Genomic DNA, 23,259 nt, shown 5'->3' with positions numbered 1-23,259 from the left:
CTTTATAATTTTTTCTCTTAATTGAATTGTTATTTGAAAAGTAATAAGTGTTTCCGGTAGTCAATATTTAAAATAAATGAAATGATAAATGTATGTATGTTTTTAAATTTTTATTTTCGATAAGGATTTTTTTAAACATATTTTAGAAGGTCATATGGAACATTTTTTTTGTAAATGAAAGTAATAAAAAGGTTTTGTTGGTTTAGCCCATTGTCAGAGGTGGGACACCGGTGTCCCATTTATATATTTCTTTCTGACGCTTTAATTACAAGTAAAAATATATTTTGGTAATTTTTAATTATAAAAAATAGTCTTATAATTACTAAAAAATCTATTAGATTATCCGAAATATATTTGTAATAAAATATGAAAAAAAAAAAAACTAGTTCGATATTTTCTTTTTCTTCCCCAATCATATTCAAAAATTTATCAACAAATGATTTTCCAAAATAAAGAAATCTCAATGATGAATTACTGTTTCTCTTGGTTCTAAATAACCGCAAATAAATGCTAATTTGAAAATTAATGTTCGGAAGTAAGCCGTGTCTGGAAGATTCTATCTTTAACGCAGAAAAAGACACCGGTGTTTCATGCTATATTTTATGACCATAAATTATTAATATGCTAAATATAATATTTCCTTCTTATTTTGACCTAAATTAATACAAAATATTAAATAAAATATGAAAAATTTGTTTAATTAAAATTCTGAGTCAAAGGGTTAAGAAGGAAAAGTTTTCTAATGTGTTACGAAAAGAAGGGTATATATATATTGTAGCAGCTACTTTTTATTAAAAATGATTCATTTTTTAGTTTTGAAATTAAAATTTTATACATTTCCTTTAAAAAAAAATTAAATTGACATGTTCGAGTCAAAGAATGAAATTCTAGGCTCGTTTTGGGAGATATATTTTCAGTATGACTGTTTCTTTTTCTTTTTTTAATTTTTTATTGTTTATTTTTTATTTTTCAAAGAAAAATTTTCTTTTGTGATCTACCCCAATGAGTGTTGCATAGTTTTCTCTTGATAAAAGTCCTTTTTAACAAATCAAATGTTTGAACTTTTGAAAGAAAACTCGCCTGCCAAATCACTTGAATAAAACTCTGGCGCCTTTTTCTGTCACTCTTTTATCTTTTTTCGTCTCATCTTATTTCACGTGAGCGCATTTATTTTTGAACTCCGTTACCATCATGTAAGAAATAGCATCGGTACTACTGAAAAAATGCATATCCAGACGCTTTAAGTTTTTGACTTTTTTAATTGAAATTTCTAAATAAATAGTGGACGAATCGTCATGCTTTTAAATACAGATTCAGTTTAAAAGCAGTGAAGGGGAATAACTAAAATATTGCTATAAAAAACGAGACATTCTTAAGAGGCATCTTTCTTTCCCAAAGAACTCAACCGTCAAACCAGAGCAGAAGGAATTTCTGAATATATTTTTAACCATCTTTATTTAATTTTCACAAACAAATTTACGCTTCTCGGCAGTATCTTTTGAACAAGGAAATTCACAGAAACTCTAAAAATTATCAAAGGCTATTTATTATAATCTAACAAATGAATGATTTTATTGGTAGTTATACGTACTTATTTGTTTACCTATTCTGCACTACAGCCCGTTGTGAGCCTTTCGAACAGTATCGTTAGATCTCTGGTGGTATCATCCAATGAACTCTTTTTCCGTCTTGGCCTCACGGTCTCGAGTTCAAAAGATTCCAATTTAAAAGTTTTCTTAAATTTCTATTGTGATTTAATCTTTTATTGTGCCGTAGCCATACCAAACGTTTGTTTTTAATAAAAAGAATTATGCTTTTTTTTGTCTGATAAAACGGCCAAGCTCACTATTGTTTCTCCACTTTGTATTATTAATTTAATTAGTCGAAAAATTCTGTTTAAAATTTACTTATCGAAGATTAGTAGTAAGTTACATTCATCTTTATTTGTTAGGGTAAGAGCTGCCAAATAATATTTTACCATCAAAAATTTGAAAAGTTGAGAACAAAGTATTTTCAAATTTTAATTACTCAAATATTCGGCCAATGTGCTCAAATTTTGTAATTTTAAATCACACAGTTCAAAATGAAGTAAAAATTTCTAAACCTAACTATGAAAAGGTTTTATGAATTAAAGTATCAGTTAAAACAAATCATACACTATTTAAATGTAAATTTAACTCTTCAAAAGTCAATTAAAATAATCCTTTCCTCTCAAACAAAACATATTTATGACCATAAAATTGTCATAAATGTTTACGCAGGGGTCCCCAACCCTATGCCCGCGGGCACCATGGCGCCCGTCGATCGATCTAGGTGCGCCCGCTGCTTGTGCCCAACGATAAAATATTTCAGTTTTCCATTTTCCCAATAAATGCTATGCACATTTTATGCTATGCAAAAACATATTGAGGTACTCTCGTTCAGTAATGGTAAAGTACTTGATAGATTTCTACATTTAATTGGAGAAATAAAAAATAATCTTGCAGCCAAAAATCAAACATTTTTGGAACTGAGAGATCCTCTTTGGCTAGCAGATTTGTCTTTCATAATGGACATAATGGAAAAAACTAAATAATTTAAACTTGGAGCTGCAGGAAAAAGACAAACATAAAGCAAAAATGATAAAGGCTATAAACTCGTTCAGAGCTAAGCTAGTTTTGTGGATATCACATTTGAAAATGAAGTCTCTTGTGCATTTTCCAAACATGAAAAAAATGTTAGGTGACACTGAAATTGACTTATTAGCATTTGTCATCAACCTCCAATTGCTTAAAGATCAATTTAAAAAGCTCTTTCAACAATTTAATATCATCGAGCCTTTGATAACTTTTTTGTTAATCCTTTTGCCAACCAAATAAACGTTACCGTAATAGCAACATACGTTTCAGAATTTCTTCGAGTAAAGCGAGAAGAATCGAAGATAGAAATTCTGGAATATGATTGAAGGAATAAATTCCATTCTTAAAAATAGCATTATATTCTCCCAATTATCTAGCGCTGGCCAGCGAAATGCCATGCCTAACACCACATTGACTGTATTTTATAAATAATTTTTATATTTCATATGTTTTGAAAGCAATTTAGTAATTATTTATTTTACACAAGAAAATTAATACTAATTATATTCATATGTTAAATTAATTTTTAAAATTAAATTTTTTGTGCACTATATGTAGTGTGTAATATTACCTATGTCTACCAACTATAAATTTATCTTGAAAAAATAAATGGTGCCCGCCATTCGACCAATATTCTGGTATTTGCTCTTAGGTACAAAAAGGTTGGGGACTACTGGTTTAGGGTATAGAGAGCGCACCTCCCAATGAGGTGATCCAGGTTCAAATCCAAGTGATGACTGGCCGATGGGAACTCTGCTCCCAACTCGCATTGACCACAGTGCTGACGTCAAATATTCTCAGGTGGTTAACAGTCTCATGGGTTAGAATACCTTTGACATCGGTTAAACCGTGTAAGAGTTTTGTAATTTTCCTCTCTATCTAGCGCCAAAACAACTTCCGTCTGACTTCCATAATAAGTCCTCCAGTAAAGCTGCTTTTTTCCCCATGACTGACCCAGCAGTTCCCTTGTCTTCTGGATTGGATTCAAAATAACAAAGTTATGGAGTTGATTTTAAAAAATTTTTATGAAATTATTTAGAAATACATATAACGATTGATGATATAAAGTAATAAGTGCGAAATATACCAATATATATTTTTCATGCAGCAATCATTCTGTTACTTCCCCGGTACGAAGCTTTTGGAGCCACTCCATACTATTCTGACGATGCCGTTCGTAAACAAACTGAAAAGTTTTATCTGTTTTCAAGAGGAGAGGAGACATTTTTCCTTGTTTTTTTTTGTTATAAATAAATTATTTAGTGTAAAATTCAAATGTTTTGAAAACAAACTTTTCATTTTGATGCAAAATATTTCCCAAAGCTGCACCATTGCCCTTTTTCATCAAAATAAAAATTCATATAAATTATACATTTATAAATTGAGAATTATGCATTCGTGTTGCACAATTGATCAAATCACATTCAGTTGGAATGTTCCCTAAATTCGTAAAAATTATAAATTGTAGTTTATTATTTTTTAAGAGTTTAATAATTTGAACTTTTTTAATGTAGTTTTTATTGAATTTAACTTTTTTAATGTAGTTTAATTTTCAGATAGAAACATTTAAAATATTGATCTAAGAATTATTATTAAATAAAGAATAATGACGCCACGTGAAAATTATGAATTGAATCAATTGAAAATTCTACCATCAAACGATTACTGTAAACCGTAAACTTCTCAAAAGTTAAAGAAATTTGGAGCCGGTTTCAAAATAGCCGCGTCGTGGAACAGATCCAATAGCATGAAAAAGTAATTAAATTTTGTCTGTTTAAGCTCTAAATTGAATACATTCAAATTAAAAAAGAAATATTTTTGTTTAAATTAAAAAAATAAAATAAAAATATGCAAAAAAGTTATTAATTTTAATTTTAATGTTATCCATGTAAAATTGCATACTTTAAAATTTTGTAAAAAACTGTATACCTTACAATTCAATTTTTTTTACTGCTGTTAAATAAAATATTTCCCAGATTACAGTTACCCCTATATTTTGGGGATCAGAAATCTGAATCCGTCGAAAAAAAGGAATATTTATTCAGAGAAAATTCGTTTTTGTGTCTGATTTCGTAACTTGAAATATCGTCTGCACTGATTAATTAGTATACTTGAAGTCACCCCCTCAAACCATTAAGATTGAGTCCTAGAACATGGAAATGCGATCATTAGATCAAAATTTAGTCAGGGTAGTCCATTTCTTTTTTGTACTGTATGTTGTGCACTGTACAACATAATGACAACATAAACTGTTAAATACGTCAATTTAGAGCTTCAAAGCTATGATAAGAACATCAGATAAATCAGATCTTCAAAGCAATCAATCCAACAGAATAAGGGGAATAAACAGTTATGCAGGAGCAGGACTAAAAATTTTTCATATTTTCCTAAAATAATATCCTGGGCGAGGGAATTTTTCTACTATTTTAGAAAATTACGGTCAACTTTTAAGTGATACACCTTGCTGAGTAAAATAATATTTTAACAATTAAAGTGGATTAAAAAAAATATCTTTTTACACCTTCAAATATTTATATTTTATTAATACTACTTAAGTGTGTGGTGCAAAATTTTAAATAAATTGAATAACTTTAACCCTTTGTCGAAAATTTTTTTTAAAAATACTTTTTCTCATTTTTCATAATTTTTTCCCTATTTTGCATTAATTTAGATCAAAATAAGAGAAAAATATTATATTTACCATTTTAATAATTTACGGTTATGAAATACAGCATGAAACACCGGTATCTTTTTCTACGTTAAAAGTAATATCTTCCAAACCCGGCTCACTTTCAAGGAAAAAATTTTCAAATTTGCACTTATTTAGATTTAAGAGAAACATTTATTCATAGCTGCTATTTCTTTAATTTTTGAAATCAGTTACTGTGAAAATCTTGAATATGAATGAAAAATGTATGCTTTCAAACTACTTTTTTTTTGGATTTTATATTTAAGCACAAATATAATTTCGATAAACTAACATCGTTTTTTAATTAGTGATTATACTTTTTTATAATTATAAAACACCAAAAAATATTTTTGCTTGTAAGTAGAGCTTCAGAAAACAAAAATAAATAAAGGGACTCCGGTGTTCCATCGGCATCAAAAAGTAAAAAAAAAAAAAAAAAAAAAAAAAAAAAAAAAAAAAAAAAAAACGGAAAGGCCAGGAGAGTGACTCATTAGTAATTTTAAAATATTTTAGGAAATTGTAAATTAATTATCTTTTTTATATGCATGTAAATGAGTGGGAAAAATTATATCTTAATTTAAAAAATAGAAACTTTTTACATTTTTAAGACATAATTTTTAAGACTATTTATATGCATTTACATGCATATAAGAAAAATTATTAATTTACAATTTCCTATAAACACACGTTGGTAAATTACCCAACGTGTATCTGGGCCATTCTATCGATCAACTATAACAATATCGTGTCCAATTACATTGTTTAGACGTGAAATTGTTAGGCTTTTGGAGAATCACCCATATACACGTTGGGTAAATTTTTTTTCATAACTGAAGAAGATACCTACTGCTGCCTATTGCCCTTTCTCGTTCGGCAACAACCATTTCATGGACCTCTTTCGGGTAACAAACGTATGAAAATCGCATGGATAGAGATCAGGTCTGTTTGGCGAATGTTCTAGTGTCTCCCACTTTATTATGTGCAATTTTCGCTCTCATCTCATCATCAACTGCCCGCCTGTTATTGTCTGTAGATATAGATTACCTTTCAGATTGACTTGTATTTTGAGTTGAATCGGGAGCTATAGGCAAATATAAGGGCCATTTCCTAACTGTGGTTTCTCGGCCGTTTTCCCTACGCATTCCCCAAACAATGTCTACCGGATTTTCTCTTTCTGTGGCAATAATAATAGCATGAAGTTGGTCTTGTTTTAACACATTTGTCAATAACGTCGCCATTCTCAACATTTTCTACACCCACTTTGGTAAACTAATAACACACTAATACCGAAGTAATTAAGTAAAACCAATGCTATTTATAGATGGCGGTTCTTATGTACCCAAATTGGTGACATGCTCATTTGCATATACCCTCAAACGGAAACGTTTTGAACGTATCTAATACTGCGTGCTGATAAAAAAAAATCGACGTAAGTGACAAAAAAAAGAAGATATTTCAAAAATTGAGACTTGATGTGTTTGCCATTTTTGTACGATAAGCTAAATGTTGCAAAGACAAAATTTTTCAACTATCAAATTTTTATTAATTTTCTGAGATTCTATTTTAGTGTTGTTAGTATTTGCAAGGGAAAGAAACTAATTGTTAAGCCACGATGGAACAAATCAAGTTGATCAGTCTTGTATGTTAACCTCTACTTTCAAGAACCGAATTTATCCCTTATAAGAAAAAGATGCAAAATTTTTGCAATCTGACCACCCCTCTATCTTATCTGTTGACCACTGGAAAGAAATCAAATTTGTCTAATAGTTTTATTTAAACCTATTCTAAACCCTTCATGATTTGACAACAAAAGGAAAAAAAAAATTCAGGAAAATTTCATTGTAATGTATTTGAACTTCACTAAACTGTAAAAAAAAAGTGTTAAAAGGTAACCTTTGTAAGTTTATAAAATCCGAAAACTATTTATATTTTATTTTTACAAAAATTGGTTCCAAACAGCTTAACCAATTGAATCTTACATGTCTAAATAAATACAATGTTAAGTTTTTTCTAATTGTGTACTAATAATTTAAGAAATTATTCATGATTAGTAATTTGCATGTACCACAAACAATACGTGCATGTTTTTTTTAAACTAATCAGTTTAGCGTTACATTTATGTAATGATTTGTAATTCATAAAATATATGGAGTATTTGCTAAAAACTTTAAAGTCACGTTGAAAAACTTAATAAATTTTATCTATACTTTGATTGGTAACATCTAAGACACTTATAAAAATTCTCACGATTCATGTAAGAAATGATAAAAAAAAAAAAACAATGACTAACCCCATAAAAACTTTACCACTTGCTTAAATTGACCACTAAAGCAATGGACCGCAAGTGGTCAAACAGGATCCTTAAATTGTTCTTTGCTTTCAGATAGCTGATTTTGGACTTTCGAATATCTTTGATGAGCGAAGGAGGATGAGTACATTTTGTGGGAGTCCTCTGTATGCTTCTCCAGAAATTGTAAAAGGCACTCCATATAAAGGACCTGAAGTAAGATATTCTTTATTATTAAAAAGATCTTTACAATTCTTCTCGTTAATCCGATAAGATTGCCGAACTGAAAAATGGACATGAGATAGCGTTAGAACAGTTGTACTAACGCTCAGTCATGTTGAACAACTATATATGTAGCACAAAAAAGATAAGAGAAAAAAAAACGAAGAAAATTAAGAAAATTAAATAAGCTTTAATAATTTTAAGATTAAGATTTTTTCTTTACTTAATGTATTCTATTTTCGTTAAAAATTTTTTGAGTGCTCCTTACGCTATTGTATTGATATATTTTGCTTTGGTTATATTGTTGATACAATATTAGAAAGCACTCCTTTTTGCGGATATAATCGTGTGAGCTGATGAAGAGATTATATCTTTTCATTATTTTGTTTTCCGGCTTTTTAAGAATTTTTTAAAATATGTTTGTGGCATGTTATATATGTGGCATGAACTCAACAAGTAGTTTTAAGTCTCTTGTAGGTCATGAGCTGACCTCTCGATTGTATCCCATAAACGTTCGATGGGATTTATCTCGGTAAATCAAGGTGGCCAAATAATTCACTGGAATTGTCCAGAATGTATAATTTCAATGATATGTCTTTTTATGTCGAGTAGAAGATAGTTTGTCTCCTTCCTGTTAATAGATTTTGATTGTTTACGTAGTCTCTCTGTATAGGTTTCGAATAATATCAAAATAGGCTTTTTCAATTCCATTTCATTAAAGCAGACGTGTCAATGACGCCAAGAGTCTTCTTTACGCAAAAAAGAGAGTACAGAGATATATTGTGCATTCGTTACATCATTCGATGAGCTCCCTAATTGTTTGCGTTATCTATAGTACTATATTCACATCTGAAGCCTTTTTAGTTATTTGTCGCACTTATCCCAAATTTTTTCCCCAATTCGTTGGTCAAATGTTTTCGTGAAGATCTTATAGGGGACTGATAAGAAACTTAAGAGTCTATTTTAATATTTCTTTTTCTCACATTCTGAAGAGGGAAACCTTTTTACGTGCAGTATAAAGAAAGGGCTAACTTGGTCCTTCTTACTGCAAAAGCAAATGGCAAAATGTCGATTGCAGCATAATACTTTTCCTAATAACACCTTTCACAAAACACAATTCACTTTTAGAAAAAGATTGTATGAACACTTTTTTTAAAATCCATTTTTGCTTTTTAAAATACAGCAATCGTATCACGGACGGGATAGAAATGACCTATGCAAAGTGTCTAGAAAGTAATGTCACTGGTTTTACAGTTAAGCACACACACACGTAACTGTTTGCTCGTACTGGGTGATGATTTAGCCATTTTCGAAAATCTTGATTGTAGGAACAGTCATTTCAGTGACACTTGTATTCGTCTCTAATGCAAGCTATCATGCAATGTTTGGTAGATTGTCGACAGGCTATGTTATGGCTAAGAAATTCCACAGTTGAAACGTTTCCCATGATAAAGATTGCCATTGATGATAAATAATAATTTACAATGTTAACCGGGACGCCAAGTTTATCAGTGGCCCAATGCATTTTTTAAGGTTTTTAAGAAGAAATCAGCAATAGAACATACAATAAGTCGTCAGTGATCACCACGGATGAAAACGTGAAGCGTGTGAATGAATTCGTTAACTCAGACAGTCGTTTGAGTTAGTGTTCGTTTCATGGCACCGATTTTGACATTCCAGAAAATACCACTCACGAGATGGTGACGAACAAACTGCAGATGAGAAATCTGTGTGAAAATTTCGCCTCTCCCGCGACCCACTTGCTAGACTATTAAAAGGTGCAATCAATTCACCTGCCGCTCTACTATCTTGATGTGGTTCTTCTAGACTTTTTGTTTCCTTGCTTGAAAACTGTCATGAAAGGACAAAATTTTGATAAAGTATAAGTTTCACCGGGGTTCAAAGGGCATTATAGAAAGGTCAACCGTGATGCTTTGATGCCAGAAAACTTTTCTTTAAAAATGAATGTTCAATGAATTTTCATTAAGTTTAGAGTGAAACTCGGCAAGCTTGAAGAGGAAACTTATCCTTTCATTATTAAGACGACTTTTATCAGAATGCCAAATCTACCAGTGGTTTCAGGTATTTTTTTAAAAGACTATGAAGAAGTTAACAAAGAAACCCATGCAGGCCATCAACAACAACCTCCGATAAAAATGTGACGTGTATGACTGAACTCTAAGTTCAGACTATCATTTGAGTCGCCGCTTAATGGACCTTCCTGATAAAGCTTACTGTAATGCCGTTTCCAGACTGACCAATCCTTCGATGTCTAAAATTCTCGTTGAAAGAGAAGTATCGACGCATGAAAAGCCTAATTTGGAACATTTTTAAGTGTTACGCTGATCCGAATTATAAATGGTTTTTAATCGATTCAGTGACATAAACTTTTGGACTAACTCTGAATTTCTGTTTGCAGTGCAGCTGAAACAATAACTTTAACTAATTTTATTGCAGGTAGATTGTTGGAGCTTGGGAGTATTATTGTATACTTTAATATATGGAACGATGCCATTTGATGGTCGAAATTTCAAAGAACTTGTAGCACAAATTTCTGAAGGGAAATACGAAGAACCAGTAGATAGATCAAGTAAGTTTTTTCTACTTTACTTTTACAATTTAAAATAAACTAATTTCTGTTAAAAGTCAACACGTTGATCTTACATGGAAAATAGGTACATATTCGAATCTCGTTTATTTCAAGACGTTGGTTCTTCTTAAATTTCGTGGTTGTATGTGTGCTATTTCCTTATAAGTAATGAGAGTCCTTAAAGCAAAGTTTTCTGTTGCAGTGCATTTCAACTTATAAATCATGAAGCCCCTCACCTTTTTCTAGGGAGTGGAACTGTGGAATTTCAAAGTCTTAAATAGGAACCCTTTTTTTATTATAGAGTTGTATTCTCCAGAAAAAAAAAATATCCAAATTTGACCTACTCAGGTTGCACTCAATCACAAAATAAAAATGAAGTACAAAATGAGCAAAAGGAAATTATTTTAAAAAACACATGGCAAGTAAAAAAATAAAAAAATAAATAAAATAAAATAAAAATATCTAATGGCACTAAAAATGGGATCTTCTGAGGTTTTCTCTTTTAATTTGGTATCACATCTATCTAAAATATCGTAGATTATGTATCTTAAAATTCGATGTGTATTTTTTGAGATCTTTTTTATAATTTTCGGTTCTATTTCAAATGAGATAAATTTAGAAAACCAATTGAGAAATAATTTTCAGATGTTTAAAAAAACAATCTTAAATCCGATTGTCAAAGAACGGGTTGATTTTCGTAGGATCTGACACAACATAAAGTAATGTTTTTTATCAAATAATTTTATATTTTTATATCTACTACGAGTTGATAACTGTTACACTAATTTTTTATCCATCTTTAGAAAGCATTTTCTGTACTAATCATCTCACAGATAAGACATGGTGCCCAGTAGACCCCAAGTCCAGCATCACTGGTTGTGGTCAATGAGCGAGTGGGTGACCACTTTGATCAGCCTGCGAAGAGACTAAGGAGGCGCAGTATCGGTACCCGTTAAACTATTCTACCGTAAAGAGATCGACTTTTCACACAGGTCGTCCGGTTACCGAAACGGGAGAGTTTATTGTGCAGCTCTAGTTAAATAAAGTGCGACTATTCTTTGCTAATCATGAAAATGGTACAAAATGTTAATACGAAAAAAGCGACTGTTTTCGGAAAATGAAAAGCACTTGTTATCTAATTTGTTAATATTTGAATTGTTTCTCCAAAACTGCGTAGTCTGAGCTAAAAAATGACCAAAAATCAAGAATTATTCATTGATTTTAATAATTCTTTTTCTAGGGGAAAAAAATCTTTAAAAAAAATTGCTACTTTAAAAGGCTTATCATCTTTTTTTAATATTTAAGTGATTTGGTAATTCTTAACTCTAAATAAATCCTCACGGCAAAGTGGCATATATTATTTAAAATTATAGCTTTACTTTGAGTTTAGAGCACTTAAATTGCGTGAGTGCTTTTTTTTTTTTTTTTTTTTTTTCATTTTCCTTTGCGTTAAGCTTCGAAAAACACACTTAAGAAGTGGAGATTAAAAAAGATAGATATTAATAGAATGATCAAAAAGTTTTTTTTCCTAAAAAGTGAATCGAACGTATGAAACGTATTTAAAGATTCGTTTAGTAGTTGGTGTAACAGATTAATTACGAAAAAATATCATTCCCGAATCCACATTTTAAAAAATAAACAATAAAAATAAAATTAATAAGCATAACTATTGAAAACATACCTAATAAAAACTTAAGTAGTTTAATTGTTAATCTCTTTTTCAAAATTTCAATTTGAGAAATTCATTTTTTAATAAATAGCAAGATATACAGTTTTGTAAAAATGTTAACAAACCACGGTCGAACTTATTATAAAGAAGGGAGTTCTAACTTTTTAAAGGTACTATATTGTTCAATATAAAGTTGAATTTCAGTTTTCGTCGATTATTTCCAAAACCACTGAACTGACTTAAATCAAGTTTGGTTTGAAGATGGACTGATATATTACGAAGAACATAACCCTTAAAAGTTATAATATACACATTGGGTCACGCAGGATTGATCGCAAGACATGGTTCCCTGTAGAACACCGAAGTCAAGCATCACTGGCTGAGGTCAGTAAGCGGTGGGTGACCACTGTGATCAGCCTACGTCGGGACCGAGGTTGCGTGGTATCGGTCCTCTTTAAACTGTTCTATCGTAAAGTGCTCGACTTCACTTGCAGTCTAGTGAAATATGAGTTTGGGAATAACCTGTATATGCATCCTATCTTCCTAATGATTCTGCATCCTAATGATTCTAACTTTATATTATATCGTAAAAATAACTTACTGACTCACATGTGTATCCTATTTTACTGTTATTATAAATGTTAGAGTTAATGACGACGGAAAATGGGTCATAGCGTCCCTCTGATTCGTACTTTTAAACGGAGAAAACCAGGGATTCTTCATCCAACGTCATCACGGTTCTGAAGGGGTTAACTGGACTGATCTCAAACCGTAGAGCATGTCCGAACCGTATTGAGGAGGACAATCAATCAGATCATCAAAACTGCGTTGCTTGAAGGATCAGTTGCCATAGTAACACTTAAACTGCCTTTTTTCCTTTTTTTTTGGGGGGGGGGGTCTTTTTTCCTGTATGAAATGACAATGTGAAAATCGTCAAAAGTAAGCTGGAAGGGGAAAATACACTCAATTAACCCATTTTTTGTTCAATTCCACTGTTTCATGCTTTCTGACTACAATGCTTTCTGACTGATTCCTTCATGTTTTTTGCCTGTTTCGCACGGTCATGTGAGCGTATTACAACTGTTAAATGGCTATTTTGCTTGCGTTTTACCAATATACCTTCATACCAAGTTTCATTTACATAGCCCAGTAACTTTTGGAGATATTCGAGAAAATCTGCAAATTCTCTAAATAGAACCATTGAGTACAAGGGTGTTGAGAGGAAGGAAGGTGTACCAGTGAGAGTACAAGGGTAGAACAGGCTATACCGCGGAAGAATTTTTTCATTATGAATTCTGTGTTACTTCTATTGGAATTTTAAAATTTAAAGTTTAGAGAAAAGCGAGTGACTTAAAGTAAGCTATGAATTTTCACATGCTGAACAAATGTTATCAAAATGGAAACAAAATATTACATGATAATTTCTTCATTGCGTAATCCTAAGTGATCTTGTCCTAGTTTTATTTGCATTCTATTGTTTAGAATTTTTTTTTCATCATTTGAAAATTCATAGTTTTCTCTAAGATTACCTGAACTCATTTTTTTTATACTTTATATATTAAATTACTTAAGTAGGTGAATGAAAATTTGCTATGTAGGATTTCTCCCGCTATATAGCGTCTTTTTTAAGGGATGTTTATAAAGGAGAATATGCAGAATAATCAAGTAAGAGGAAATAATAATGCCCCATTCTATCCAATTCTTTGGTTTGCCCTGTCACATCGCATTTAGTTTAATTGTGGCAGTCATTATGTTAATTATTTCTTTACAATCCAAGTACTAATAACAGTTTTTAGAAAACATTGTATCGAAAGAGTTGTATTTTGAGAAAATTAAAATTGAAAAAAAATTATTGCATTAGTTGCTTTGAAATTTCGATTGTTTTATTGTGTTTTTGACATGAATTAAATTCTAATATCCACCTTACTATATTTCAATCGATTCAGAAAATTCCTTGCTTTCAAATTTATTTGTAGAAAAATTTAGAAAATTTAATTAACACTTTGTGTTTGTAACTACCAGTGTACGTATTATAATTAACAAAAATGAGAAATAGGGTCTAAAAAATAAATGGTCTCAATTTAACAACTACTTATTAAAACAAGCAACTTTTACCATGAAATGGGCGAAGGGCTCTATATTTTTTTGCAAAATGAAAAGGTGCCTCGAGGTTACGCGATTTCTCTACTCTCCCCATTCTATTATCATTTTTTTCGACAAAGCTTGCTTTATATTATAGTAGTATATTATAACTTCTTACTGAAACGTACTATCATGGGACTATGATAACGTAGAGGGGAAAGAGAGTGGGAAAGCTGCCCTTGAGACGCCTACTCTATTTACAAGGAGTGTTATGTAACGTTGTTAACAGCAATCCCGCAGACCTGGCAAGACTTTTCTAGGTGCGATTTCTAAGCAGGGCGTTGCCTGGTCCAATTAGCACCTCAGCTGTGGCAAAAATCGTCTAACATATGCCTAATTTATCCCGTTGCTGATGTGCTTTTATTGAAGCTTGAAATGGCTCACTTGAGCCATTACGAGTCCTGTCCTGCTTATTGTCCTGTCCGAGTTCTGTCCTGCTTACGAGTCACTGTCCTGCTTGTTGTAAAGTTATCAATTATAAGGATTCTTAGACACTAATATTCATCTTCATTGTAATTTAAATTCACCAAACAGGACAACTCTAGCGACTCGCCCTTTGCTTGCCGACCCCATATTGTTTGTTTTGGTAAGCTTTATTGCCGAGCTGTGATCATTGATTTTATTGCACCCAGTATAACCAATACCTCTTAGATGAAAGAAGGCCTCAGCACGGATCAATTTAGTAGTTTAACGTAACGAACATGAACTGCGCAGTGGATGAAAAATTAGAAAGATGTCATGGGATACTAAGTTACCCAGTGGTGGTAATTACGAAAGATGTCATACTAAAGGATCAAAATTCTTGCTTATGGTAACCCGTGCTGAGGCCTTTAATGCAATCGCGTTAGATTTTGAAATAATTGAATCCAATTTAACAATCATTCATATTCGCGAATACTTTTTAAGATGTTTATTTATGCATTCCTGGAGAAAAATTTGAGCAAACAACTGTGTTATCTCTACGGGAAAACAAGTTTCCACTCCCAGTAACTTAGCGTGCCTTTGATATTCAAGAACTGGTTTTTTGTCGAATTCCGTCCAAATGAAATCATCAAAGGTTGATTTCAACAAGAATCTTAGACAGTTGGTTATTAACTATTAGAATGATTTTTCGTTTGTGACGATAACAATAATGAATAAATAAATTTTTAAAATTAAAAAAAGTATTTAAAATATTTAACATTTGGTTCAATATTATTGTTGACATTGAAGTTTACATAAAAGGATTCACTTGATGCGTATAAGATTTAAATAAATAAAACATTAAAAATATCAAATCAAAATTTGAAAAAACAAAGATAAATACATCGAAAATAACAAAAAACTATTTTATTTAAAAAATAACTTTCAATTCGTTATTCAGTGATTTTGTCCAGTATTAACTGATTTCAGTGTTCTATATATGCGTTTTTCGGGAGTGCAAATTCAAACAAGTAATGAGGAAAATTTTGTAATTTAACATTAAAAATAGCGATTCCAAATTCTCTAAAACTAAAGAAAAATTCCTTACATAACAAAAAAGGCAATTTTTTGTATGTTTTGGTTTTTAAATTTTCATTAATCATATTTTATGATCAAGAAGAAATTTGCCTTAGTGGAGAACTTTTCGAGGGAACTAACCCACATTTACGTTACATGTAGAAGAAAACCACGACAACCTACGACGGTTAGCCTGACGGTAAGGAGACTCTAACCCATGATCCGTTTACCACTGAGAACATTTTACGTGAGCAGTGTGGTCAGTGCGAGCCGGGTGCAGAATTTGTATCGAGTAGCTGTCACTGGGATATGAACCTGGTTCACCTTATTGGGAGGCAAGCTCTCTATCACCTGAGCTACCACAGCTCACTTTATACCCTATTTTATTTTATAACCGTCGTTGAACTGGTGACCGATTTTGAGTTTAGGACTACCAATGTTCAATTCCGTAGCCTTGTAATATTGAACCCATTCTAGAAGACAAGGGAACACCTGGATCAGTACCCCTAAGGGTATTTATCTGTTGTGGGAACTTGGCGGACTTTGTAACCTCGACAGATTTAATGTGCATCAGTCACCATTTAATACACGGGATTCTTCAGCCGGCTGGAATCGAACTTCCGTTCTCACTAACACGAGTTCAACGCTCTGCCAATCAGGCTATTCTGGCACTTTTTAACCCTATGAAAATAGGACAGCTTCTCAATGTTACGCGATTTCCCCACTCCCCACGCTTTCTCTCTGTTCGGCACATCTTGTTTTTCTCCCATACCGGTATATTCCAACTTCTTACTGAAGCGAGGAGAAAGTGGAATATTTGCCGAAACCATGGTAACAGAGAGGGTAAAAGTGTAGAGAGTTGGGAAATATTTAAACCTTGAGACGCTGTATCTATTTTTAGAGAGTATAGCTATTGCTACACCTGTGTAAGACAGTTGGTTATGAAATTAGCCTTTTCCTCCATCTTCGATATTAAGTCAACACACGGTGTGACGTCCCGTACCTGGTGCAGTTGGTAGTTCAAGATACCACGACATCAACTTTTTAAAAAAAAACTTATTGATGTCTCTTTTTTTGCCCATCAGTTGGAAGAAACAAGAATGAAAAATAATCATTCTCAGAAGATTTTGAAAGTGTAAGTAAAAAAAAAAAAAAAAGTCAAATGTCAAATTTTTCAGTTAACAAGTTTTCGGCGTTTGCAATTAATTGGTAACCTTCCTAATCCCCTTTCCAAGTGGCACCACTGACACAGCGACAGACGAGTTAGTATTTTGAAGAAAAAAAAATGAACAAAATTTGACCCACTTTTCAATAACGTTTGCCATCGCTGGCATCATCCATCTATAAATTTATTGATTGGTACGACAGCCCGGGGTGGGTCTTCTCTAGAACATTTTACCATGTCATTTTCCATGTATATGGCTGAAAATTATACATCAGTCACTGGTATATATATTGTTGAAAATTATATATCAATCACTGGTATATATAGTTGAAGATTATATATCAGTCACTGGTATATATATAGTTGAAAATTATACATCAGCTATTAGTATAGATAGTTCAAAATTATACATCAGTCACTGGTATATATAGTTCAAAATTATATATCAGTCACTGGTATATATAGTTCAAAATTATATATCAGTCACTGGTATATATAGTTCAAAATTATAGCTTTTAAATCACTTAAATTGTAGCTTTTTTTCATAGACGAAAGAGCTTCGAAAAACACCTTTATGGAAGGATGGAAAGAAAAACAATATTGAAATCTGACAAGTGAAGCAGGAAAGGGGAAAAAATTAAAACCAGTTTCGTTAATAACAGCCTTTCTATTTTTCTATGTTTCATCCAGCAATTAAACAGGTTCTAAGATTTTCAGTCCTGCTCACTCAGTAATAATTCGTATGATTTCGGTAGGTTATGCCACTACCCTTAATTTTTAACTCCATTTTTGACAAGATTCTAAAAATGTTCATTTTGGGCGATGATTTCAAAAAACTCAGTATTTTTCAAAATTGCTGTGATTCAGAAAGAAATTAAGCTTCAAACTACTTCTGTACAAATTTTGTATAATTTAAAATATGCCACCAGTTTTGATGTTTTCTATTATCTCTATAGAAAAATCCTATTTCCATAGAGATAACACAGTAGTGGTTCTCCACAAATGATGTCATAATTCTTTTCAATATTTTTGCTTCCCGTTACTACAAAGTGTCACATTTCACCATACCCCATAATCGTATGTCACGCTATATTGCATAAATATATATCTATGGTTCAAAAACCAATATGATCAATTTTTTTCGTTACAAAATAAAACCAATGTCAATACAAAACAAAACTACTAAAAAATATTGCATTCTTATCTTTTTTAAGTAAACTTAATTTTAAAAAAAATTTATTTGCTTTTTTTAATTGTAAATGTAAGCTTTAAACTTAAATATGTGATGAAAAAAATATATATTTTCGGGAATAAACCTGTTTTTTTTTTTTTTTTTTTTTTTTTTGGAAGGAATATTTAAAAATTACTGGATTTTCAATGGAAATAACCGAAGCCTTCCGCAAAAAACATTATGATTTATTAGTTGATTGACTTCAGACTTTTTAACTTTTCGCTTAATCTTTGTTAATATGTTTTGAAAAATAACATTCTGTTGTCATTTTTTAATTCATTGCTCTAGCAGTGTATCCAAATACGAAATTCTCATTTTTAATTATCATAATATACATTTTCAACTAATATTTTTTGGAATATGTTTAACTTCAAAGTCATTATAGTTACAAATTTTTTCAATAAATTTCTAAAGTAAAAAATATTAAATATAAAATTAATTATTATTTTCTTTTTTAAGTTTTGCAAGATTATTAAAGTGAAGCATTTTGAGAAGAAATGCATTGAAAAGCATTGTAGTTAAATTGAAGTATTTCGAGCTGCTCAAATGCTACATTTTTTTGCACATTGCAGCTACTATATTGCATAAATTAATCTCTCAATTCCTATTGGATATAAGCTAGTTTTATTTGCTTTCAATATTCCCAATATTCTTCAAAAGTTTGGTTTCTATCTCCGAAACTCCAGGGTTTTTTCCGTCTCTCAAAAACTTTTTTTTTTCTATGCAAAACATTAAGTCACGCTTCTTGTTGCTCTCTGTTTTGTCCAACTCCTAAAAACGTAACATCATTTGTGGAGGACCCTTATGAACTTTTTGTTAGAAGTGAATGAAAGAATAATTTAAATATATTTTACAGGAGCAAGTAGTTTGATTCGATCACTATTGACACCAGATATATCTAAACGAGCTTCTATTACTGATGTGTGCAAAGACACTTGGGTAAATGATGGTCATACGGATTCACTTCTCAAGTTAGCGGAACAAATGGCATCACAAAATCATTTAAAAGAAGCATCGAAAATATATTTGGAAAAGATTTCAAAAAATGGCTTTCCTTTAAAGACCCTTCCTGAAAATCGTAACGGAAAAACAAATCTTACTTCAGTATTAAAAAATTCTACCAATATTTCAATGGACCAAAAAGTGTGTGATAAAACTAATTTATATGAACAAATATTAAGCTATGATGTTCGTTTTGTAATAAACAAACTCTTGACTGCGGTTGAATCTTCCCTATTAGAAAAAGAAACAGAAAAAAAGAAGCTAACACCAAAAGTTTGGTTGAGAAATGGTGAAATCGGAACGAAAATTGATTCAGCTTATGTGATTCCTATTTTCGAAGTGACTAGTGTTGTTCCTAAATTGCCTTCTAGAATCAACAATTTTTACCAAAACAAATTAAGCGCAAAGCAAAATTTTGACAACTGTAATTCAATCGATCCTCTACAAAAAGAAAACACATCCATTCACAAATCTTCTGAAAAGAACCATGTGAATGAATTACACCAAGAAAATATTTTGCCTCGTGTCCCAACACCAAAGAAAAAAGTTGAAACTATTAAAAAAATTAACCCTTTCTTCCAAACAAAAAATCACGCTTTAACAATAGCTCGCATTTTTTCTATGAATTTTGATAAACTGCATTCGAGTACCCGTAAGCTTCGAGAAAGACGTCAAGAAAGATCTCCAGGAAAAGTTGTGATTCCAACAACTTTTGATCCATCCTATATAGAAAATACAGTTTGTGAGCAAAAACAAATTTTTATTTTTCCAACAATTAGTGTTTCCGAAAATAAAGAAAAAATTGAAAAGAAAATTGACAAAATTAAAAAGGCAGCTTTAAATATGAATTTGATTGTGCGCTCTAATTCAAAAAATAGATTAAAAATTCAGAAATATTTAAAATCTCAAGCAAAGAAAATACAAGATTTGGTTTTTGACGAACAAAGAATTATTAACAGCAAAGGACGGATAAGACGCAGTGAAACAGTATCCGATACTTGTTTTGAGAAACGACTCATAAATTCATTGAACAACTGTCAGAAAATCAATTTTTTATCATCAGTTAAGACATCCAATCATGAAAGACATCAAAGTAAGGAAAAATATTTTCTTCTTGAGCCAGACAGTCTCGAAATATTTAGTATATCAAGGTCACGTTCGGAAGAAATTAGATTTCTTGATTCATTTAATGAAGCCTCAACTTATGAAAATGAAATAAAATTGCTAAAAAGTTATCAAATACCTAATATAAACAATTTACACAAAATATCACACGATATACTAAATGAAAAAGATAATCAAGAAAATATGGAACAGAATTCACAAGATAATGCTGAAATAGCTAAACAAACCAAAAGAGTTATGGATAAACTAATTAATATCGAACAAAATTCGCAACGGAGTGCAGAAATATTAGAACTAACTAAAAGATTTATGAATAAACTAAGCAATATGGAAAATTCACAAGAGAATGCGGAAATATCAGAGCTAACCAAAAGAGTTATCGATGAACTAAGTATTATGGAAGAAAATTCACGAGAAAATGCAAAAATATTAGAAAAAACCAAAATAGTTATGAATAAGCTAAGTAATATGGAACAAAATACACAGGAGAGTGCAGAAATATTGAAACTAACTAAAGAATTTATGAATAAACTAAGTAATATGGAACAAAATTTAGAAGAGAGTGCAGAGATATCAGAATTAACCAAAAGAGTTATAGAGAAACTAAGCAATATAGAACAGAATTCACAAGTGAGGGTAGAAATATTAGAAATAACCAAAACAATAATGGACAAAGTAAGTAAAATAGAACAAAATTCACAGGAGAGCGCAAAAATATCAGAATTAACCAAAAGAGCTATGGATAAACTAAGCAATATGGAACAAATTCCACAGGAGAGCGCAGAAGTATTAGAGCTAACCAAAAACGTTATCGATAAACTAAGTAATATGGAACAAAATTCACAAGATAATGTAGAAATATCAGAACTAACCAAAAGAGTTATGGATAAACTGAATAATATGGAACAAAATTCACAAGGTAGTGAAGAAATCTTTGAACTAACCAAAAGAATTGTGGATCAATTAAATAATATCGAACAAAATTCACAATATAGTGCAGAAATATCTGAATTAACCAAAATAGTTATGGATAAACTTAGTAGTAAAGATTCCAAACAGCTTTGTCATAAGGAGACTTCGGAAATCGATGAAAGTCAAAATCCAATTCAAGAAGAATTCCATATATCTTGTTCAGATTTAAACGAATTACATTTAAAAATAACTCAAAATTGGATGGATTTACATGATAAACCTGTTACTCAAAATGACAAAAAGCTGAAACGCTTAGCATCGGAATCCTCTTTAACGATTTTAAAACCTGACTTAAGAAATAAAACACCTGAAACTAAAGTTGGGAATCATTGCTGCTCAGAAATTCAAAATAAAAAGAAGATTAAGAGGAGAAATACATTGGGCTCCATAACAGAAGATTCTATTTCATTAAAGGACAGAATTAAGAAAGATGATTTTCAGAACTGCTTATGGATGATGTATGTGAATAAGAAAATTTTAAATGTGCGAGAGAAAAATGAGTTCCTAAGTTCTCCAAATATATATAATTTGTCACAATATAAAGGTTGTCTGAATAATAAAAGCAAAAGTGTCGACGAAATTAATGAAGCATTTTATGAAGCTATTCTTAGTAATACACCAGCTTACGAATTAAAAGAAGCAAAATCTGCATTTTTAAGAAAGTTATTACAGAAAGGCTCTCACAATCGTAAAAGAGAAATATCAAAAAGTAAAACTTTAGATAGACGAGATCCTATTTTGAAAAAAAAATCTTCCAATGGATCTTTTCTTCAGCTTATGGCTTTAAAGAAAATTCAAGAAGCTGAGAAAGAACTCTATAAAGTGGATAGAAATGATTACCAAGAAGAAAATTCAGGTTCTCTTTTAGAAGCTTTAAAAACACACGGTTATAAAAATGTCATTTCACAAAGATTTCAAACAGATAATGATGATTTATTTAGTTTTAGACATCCAATGAATTCATTCACAAAAAGAACATTGTTAAAAGACATTCCAAAAACTTATTTTAGTAACTTCAATACTTCACTATTTAACAGTCCATTAGATTACGGAGAATACGACGAATTAATAGAGCCTGCATCATTCCATATGGATTCTAGTCCTAAACAATTTGTACAAGATTGGTTAACTACCGATCTTAGCGAAAAATACTTTGATACACGAAAGCTAGAACGAAATGTACCAATTATTTCCGAAGAAGAAACTCAAATGAATAACTGTAATGACAGACGATTTTTATCGGAAGGAGAATCTTCGGACTCATTCAATTTGTCAAATATAAATTGCATGCGTACAAACGACTTTAATGCAGTTTCGGAGAATGTTTCAAATCATATAAATGGTTCAGGTGCAGATCAAAACTATTATTTTCGAACTTCATCCTCTATAAATGGCACACGCACGAACGACTTTAATACAGCATCAGAAAATATTTCAAACCATATAAATGGTTTAGGTGCAGACCAAAACTATTATTATCGACCTTCTTCCACCTTAAATGGCATACGTACGAACGACTTTAATACAGTATCAGAAGACACTTCAAATCATATGAATGGTTCAAGTGCAGACCAAAACTATTATTTTCGAACTTCATCCACTTCCGATGATGAAAAGGAGGAATCTGTACAGGACAGAATTTGGAGAAAAAGTTTTTATTCTAGATTTAATAATTCAGCTTTATCTCGGAAAGAAAGATCTCGATATTTAGATGTTGGTGCACAACCAGAAAGATCTAGTTTGTACAATGGTTCCTTCTTAACGACTTTACCTAGAGAAAGATCAGGGTCTTTTCAAACCATAAAGAACTCCTCCTTAAAACGAGCTGCCACACTTAGACCACAACGTTCTAGAGAAGATAGTACAGATTCCGAAAACTCTTTCAATGTAAGATCGTTTAAACACACTCCAATTGAGCCGTAGTTTGATGTTGCAATATAAACCAGTAAAATGCATGGTAGCCATATTTCAAATAGAGGTGTTTAAGGCTTAATAATGACTGAACCAAACTCGACCAAATGCAGTAGACACTTAACATTTTGAAATTTTTATCCCAATAATATTCATG

The 23,259-nt window shown here is 31.1% G+C and overlaps 1 protein-coding gene across 1 annotated transcript in view; it reads left to right on the top strand.

The window, feature by feature from the left end:
- Positions 1 to 23,259, top strand: part of LOC107453369 (uncharacterized) — a 51,524-nt gene extending 28,265 nt beyond the window's left edge. Inside the window, exons 5-7 of the mRNA XM_016070182.4 lie at positions 7,691 to 7,810; positions 10,274 to 10,406; positions 18,949 to 23,259. Coding sequence (XP_015925668.2) covers positions 7,691 to 7,810; positions 10,274 to 10,406; positions 18,949 to 23,114 — 4,419 coding nt within the window. The 3' untranslated portion in view covers positions 23,115 to 23,259. The remainder of the gene's footprint in view (positions 1 to 7,690; positions 7,811 to 10,273; positions 10,407 to 18,948) is intronic.

The sequence above is a fragment of the Parasteatoda tepidariorum genome, chromosome 12 (assembly GCF_982258835.1).
Source record: "Parasteatoda tepidariorum strain Cologne lab strain chromosome 12, Ptep-v5.0, whole genome shotgun sequence".
NCBI lineage: Eukaryota > Metazoa > Arthropoda > Arachnida > Araneae > Theridiidae > Parasteatoda > Parasteatoda tepidariorum.
The sequence above is the reverse complement of the archived record's forward strand: the minus strand, read 5'-3'. Positions and strand labels throughout refer to the sequence as shown.